The sequence below is a fragment of the Molothrus aeneus genome, chromosome 21, assembly GCF_037042795.1.
Source record: "Molothrus aeneus isolate 106 chromosome 21, BPBGC_Maene_1.0, whole genome shotgun sequence".
Classification (NCBI taxonomy): Eukaryota; Metazoa; Chordata; class Aves; order Passeriformes; family Icteridae; genus Molothrus; species Molothrus aeneus.
Window position 1 is genome coordinate 5,996,905 of NC_089666.1, and position 6,000 is coordinate 6,002,904.

At 50.9% G+C, this 6,000-nt stretch overlaps 1 protein-coding gene across 1 annotated transcript in view; it reads right to left on the bottom strand.

Annotated features, from left to right (window-relative positions):
- SKI (SKI proto-oncogene) overlaps positions 1-5,399 on the bottom strand; it is a 102,068-nt gene extending 96,669 nt beyond the window's left edge. Inside the window, exons 1-2 of the mRNA XM_066563972.1 lie at positions 4,694-5,399; positions 3,664-4,585 (exon numbers count right to left, since the gene is read on the bottom strand). Coding sequence (XP_066420069.1) covers positions 3,664-4,575 — 912 coding nt within the window. The 5' untranslated portion in view covers positions 4,576-4,585; positions 4,694-5,399. The remainder of the gene's footprint in view (positions 1-3,663; positions 4,586-4,693) is intronic.
- Between the last annotated feature and the right edge of the window lie 601 nt (positions 5,400-6,000).

Genomic DNA, 6,000 nt, shown 5'->3' on the forward strand with positions numbered 1-6,000 from the left:
AGGACCCTGTTTTGCAACCCCATCAGGTTATTCACATTTTTCATTTCTAGAAATACCCCAGAATTTCTCTTGGTTGTGCTCCACAGCAGTAATGGTGGATGAGATGAGACAGGTAGGGAAACAGGACACCCAAGTAAAAGCTGTGCTGGTGGAGAGAGAAAGCAAAGCACAACAAACCCTGCATGAGAAGGTGGAACACCCAGTGAAGGACACAGAGTCAGTAAAATGGAGAAGTTATACTGCTCAAGAAAAGGAAAAGCTTTGGGAAGTGGCATCAAGAGCCTATGGGATCAGCTACTCATCCAAGCATGAACAAGAGGCTATAAAAACCAAAATTTTACAATAGTGTAAGGAATGTGACTCAGGCCTTTTTGGCCCCTGCTCTAGTGGGGAGCCCCAGCTGTCACAACTCCCTCCAGCTTTTGGTTAGGACCCTTTGCTGACTTCACACAGGTCTGGACAAAGGGTTCTTCTGCAAGCGGCAAGACCAGGCAACAGGAGTGTTGTTCAACCAACAGGGCTGACAGAGAGAGGAGATCTCTGCATCTACACATCCATCTCCTGCAGAAGGATGGATATGCACTACAGACACTTGATGTAGAGAGAAATATGCACTGGCAATGACATATCTAGGAAAAGCTACGCCTTGTAGCAAAGCTTTAAAACCACGCCAAGGGAAAAAAATGAAAAGGGAAAAAAAAAAAAGAGGGAGGAAAAAAAGGCAGTTCTGCCACTACAGTGAATCTGCACCAGGGGCTTGTGCCAACCCAGCTCCTCCATTTAAGTCAGACCCTTAAAAGGCAGAGCTGTGCTGGCAGAAATCTCCAGACCTCATCACAGAAACCTCATGGAGACACATGAAAAGGTCAAAACACTCACTGCTGCCTAAACAGCCATAAAATTGGTCATATGCATCCCATGCTACCAACATACTACCAGAGCCCCAGGGGAAACACACCACACAAAGCAATGTGTGTACACACACAGAGAAATAAATAAATGGAGAAACTGAAAAAAAAGGTCACTCCTGAAAGCAGAAAACCCAATATCTGACACAGCAGCTTATGGCACACCAGGCACAGAACACCTCTGTATGAAACAGAACAAAGCAAAGCTGAGATCTACATCAAAAAGGAAGCCCACCACAAAGACACATGTGCTTCACCCTTTCATCCCCAGACAGGCAGAGCCCCACAGACACACAAAACCCACACAGGATCTAACACACACGGAATGGGACCATCCTGTCACTTCCTCACTAGGCATCTAAACTTTACTCCAATGTTACTTGCCCCTGGCCACAGCCTACCAATCTTAGAGCCTGATTAAATCTCTCTGTAATTATCCACACACACTGCTACAACACAAATGACCTTAGCATATGATATCCGTTGGCTAAGCCCAATGGAAAAAGACTTCAGGAAAAGGAAGGATAAGAGTACAAAACTCTGCCAGCATCGTCAGGGTCTCCTCAGGACTGCACTGCTTTAATACAAGAGTCCTGAAGGCCCTGGAACTTAATATGAGGTAAAACATTCTGGTTTTCCTACCCCATCGTCTGAGCACACACCACTCTACTCTTCCCCACCTCACTCCTTGCTACCTTCCAAATGAATTTATGCAGGAGACTTTAGCATTTCATGATGGATTTCTGGCAAAATTTTCCAGAAAATAGATGGCCATTATTTCCTTGCACAGTTTTTGGCGTTCACTATTAGGTATCTTCAATGCACTCTGGGCAGATTTTGGGGGGTGAGGGAAGAGTGTTTCTCATGTTCTGAACTAGGACCTATGAAAGGGTCCCCAAAAAAACTGAGGCACAGCCAAGGTTTAGTGACCTTTTCTTGTTCTTCTTCTGCAGCCTCGCCTGAGGTGTTGGATAAGGGATGCAGTTGAAGAGAACGCTGAAAAAGCCTTGCAAGAAAAGGAAAGGAATTCTCTACTAACACTCGAAATGACCAAGCCAGGGGAACAGGACCTTTCTCCAACAAGAATGTGGAGATTTCTTCATTTTACTTCCCAAACGGAGCATGCCCTAGAAAATTCCTTTCCTAGCATAAAAATGTCTCCAGTTTGAGAGCCATATTCTCCTCTCACATCTACGTAGATCTATCCCACCATTCCATCTCGGCACATGACTGACGGGGAATAGACAAGCCATTAAAAACACATCCACCTCCAACCACGGGGATAATGTGCCTCATTACAGCCCAGCTTTGTCACAGCGTCCTGACACTCCGGGGAGGAAGAGGAGGGGTGAGGACAAGGACTGAGCCGGGGGCCAGGAGAGAAACTGGAAGAGTCAGACTCTGCTCCTTAATCCAGAAGTGTGCAGCCCGGTCAGATGGGCTCACTAGGCCTCCTACACTGGTTCTGGAATTACTGTACTGTTTGCACAGCATATTTTTTTAAAAAAATCTGGGGTTTGCTTGGGTATTTTTGTTGCACTTTTTTTATAAATAAAAGCTCTATCTTAATCAGAGTGTGTGTCTGCCCCTTTAAACAGGTATTTGGTAAGTTAATTCAAAATTTTCACAGTGGGCTTTAAACATCTTCTCTTTTCCAGGCTTGTGTATTGCCCTTCCACTCCAGACACAAAACCCCAAAGTTTGGAAATCTCTGACAGTGAGGCAGAGCCCGAATAACAAACCTGCAGGGGAGACCTCGGAGGCAGGAGTTTGTTTTGCCCTCGCACCGGGGGGAAGGAGCAGGAAGCAGAATTGCTCATCCCCAGCCAGTGGCACCGTGGCAGGAGCCAGACAGACATCCCGGTGTCTGTGAGTCCCCAAGGCCTTGTGGCACTGCTGCCCATGGAGCAGGACCGGTGCCAGATGCCAAGGCAGCCTCCCACCCACACACCAGGGATTCTGGGATCTAAAGGCAGCTCAGACTGAAAGAAAAACAAGCGGCACCTAAAAAAAAAAATGTGCTTGAGCTGTCTGGCTCAGCACAGCACGGCACGGAATACCTTAAGGAGCTGCTGCAGCTGGCCCTAGACAGAGTCATTTGCTGGATGTATACATAATCCAATATACAAAAGCCTGTCTGCTGGGGAAATTTAGGCTCCGCAGGGATACTTTAAAAAGCAAGAACTTCTCCATTCACGTTCTGAACACTTCATCTATAAACCAGTAACCTGCACTACAGGCACAATTTATTTTTTTTTAACAGGCACATTTCATTTCCATACAAGCATCGAGAGCACTCAGCCCGCACGTCCATCCCTGGCGACAATCCATCGACCAGAAAAGTGCATGGACTTGTGTCTGCAGCCACCAGTACCTGCTCCCTTTCTCTGCCTTCTTCCTTGCCTTGACCCCTGAGTGAAGAAGCCCTTAAAGACCCGAAATCATGCACTGCCGGATGAAATCTGGGGCAGTGTGATGGGCTTCAAGGATCAAGGTCCACACATAGTAAAATATACAAATACACATACGTAATTTAAACCAACTCCAACCACCGTGGTCAGAACACAACCAGAGAAATAAAGGTGCCATCTCGAGCACTGCTCCTCCACAGTGACACACACACGCGGGGAGAATGGAGAACACGATTAAAATTGCAAAATGACTCCAAGGAAAAGCAGCTGGTAACAATTTGGGTATATCGATGAATGTTACCGAAATTCCCCCCGCCCCCTTTGAAATTACAGGCACCACTTACCCGGGGGGCTTTCCTCTTGTATTTGTTGTTATAGTCAAATTTTTCTTTCATTTCATCTAAGAGCTGGCCCAGTCTAGCTTTCTCCTCTTTCCCAGTATAATCCTGGCTGAGGAGGATATAGGATCTCCAGTTTGCAGAGTCAAAGCCCCAGTGGCAAGTCCTGTTTTCCAGCGATTTGTGAGAGTGGACCACAAATTTGTGAGGTGGGTACATGAGCCTGCAGTCCAAGCACTGGATGCAGGCTGCGCTGGGGTTACTGTAAAGCTCTGGCACCAGGAGTCCCTTACACTTCCCAAAGCACTCATGATACACCTTGAAGCTCTTCTCCGTGAGCTCCAGCTCAATTGTGCTAGAGAATTCCTTCTTGCAGTGGGGAGGATAGGTGCCACCATAAAGCAAGGCGTTACAAAGCCTCTCAGCATCAGTTTTCGTGATGAGCCCGCAGGAAGGAGCGGAGAAGGGCAGGATGCCCATGACTTTGAGGATTTCCAGCTGGTCAGCAGTGCATCTGGAGCAGTAAATATGTAGCTCATCACACACCGAATTAATCTGCTGCAGGGAGAAGTCCCTGAGCACCGAGTTCAGGATCTGGGGCAAGCAAAGCCGCTTCTCTCCGCCCACCACGAAGCAGGAGATGGTTTCCCCTTCCAGGATGGTCTCGCACCTCTCCGTGGATCTGTCCGAGGGCATGAAGAAGGGACCAGGCATGACCGGAGGAGGCTGGATCGGGGGCAGATGCAGTACAGGTTCCGCTGGGTCTTTGCCATTGTCTTTCTTGTACATCTCCTGTGCCCATCGTGCTGAGAAAGCAGCAGGGCCACCCAGGGAGCTCATAGAGCTCAGATGAAACTGTTCCAAGGTCTTCTGCAGTCCTGGATGAGGCTGGAAGCTGCTTCTACTTACAGTCTCCATTTTTTAGTTTCTATTCCCAAAACAAACAGCAAAAATCCCCAATTATCTTCCACCCTGGTGCAAATCCACTTAAGGGATTTTTATAAGGAAAAAATATTAACAAAATAAAACAACCCACCCTTGTGTTTTTCCTCCTTCTCACTCAGCAATCCACTAACGGAGAGGAAATAAATCCTTTTGTATGCGTGTCTCTCTCTCTTCTTTCTTTTCTCTTGCTTCGCGTTACAATTTCAAACCCTCCAAGTCTCCAAGCTGCCCCGATGGAGCACAGAATCACGGCAAAAAGAGGTCTTCATCCGAGCACTCACCCCCTCAGCCAACCCCCAGGCAAACCAATCCCTCCTCCCACACCTCCAACACACACTCACTCACTCACACACACACACACACACACACATACACACACACACACACACACACACACACACACACCACCCACGGAAACACAAAAAGTCTGTGCCACGCTCCGAGCACCCGGGGCTCAAATATGTTCTGGCGGCTGCTGCTTCTCTGCAGTGATCCCCCTTCTGTCCATATCCACCGAGGGAAGGCGCGGGGGAGGAAAGTAAAAAGCAGGAGGAGGCAGCACGCTCGCTCTGTGGAAGGAACAACGCAGGAGAAAAGGCCCAGATCTCCGGCACTGCCAAAGCGGCGCGGGGGCTCCGCACGGGCGACGAGCGGCTCCGCTGCCCCTCGTGGTCCCTCTGCTCGGCCTGGGAGGGCTCCTCGGCTCTGGGTTCGCCTTCCTTCCCTTATTTCTGCCGGTGCTCTCGTTGTGCCGTGGGGAGCCGCGGTGAGAGCGCGCACATCCTCCCAGCTCCTCTTTCCAGCAGTGACTGAGAGTGCCTGAGAGCTGAGCTAATGCAGGCGGGCTCAGCCTCCCGCCCTCCGCCTCCCCCCCTCTGTTTGTTGGTGTCTGCCTCAGTCATTGAATCCCGGCCAAGAATGTGACCAACTCCCCGGGCCGGGCTCTTCCAGGAACAGCGCCCGCCTCCCCCTTCGCGCTGCGCCCAGACCGGCCGGGATGTGCCGGGATCAGCCGAGCTGAGCCGAGCTGAGCCGAGCCGGTCCAACCGAGCCCGGCCGCGCCGAGCACAACCGAGCTGATCCAAGCTCAGCCGCGCCGAGCCGAACCGAGCTGGGATGTGCCGAGTCCAGCCGAGCCGAACCGTGCCGAGCCGAACCGAACTGAACCGAGCCGAGCTGTGCTGAGTGGTGCCGAGCCGTGCCCGGCCAAGCCGAACCGTGCCGAGCTCAGCCGAACCGAGCCCAGCCGCTGCACGGGCGGGCGCGCGGCGCGGCCCCGGCGGCAGCGCCGGCGAGGGAGGAGGGAGGGAGCGGGGGGAGGATAAACTGCTGGGTTCACGGACCGCCGCGCCGCCAAGGAGGGGCGGTAGGGCGAGGGCTTTTTCCCTCTCGCCGCTG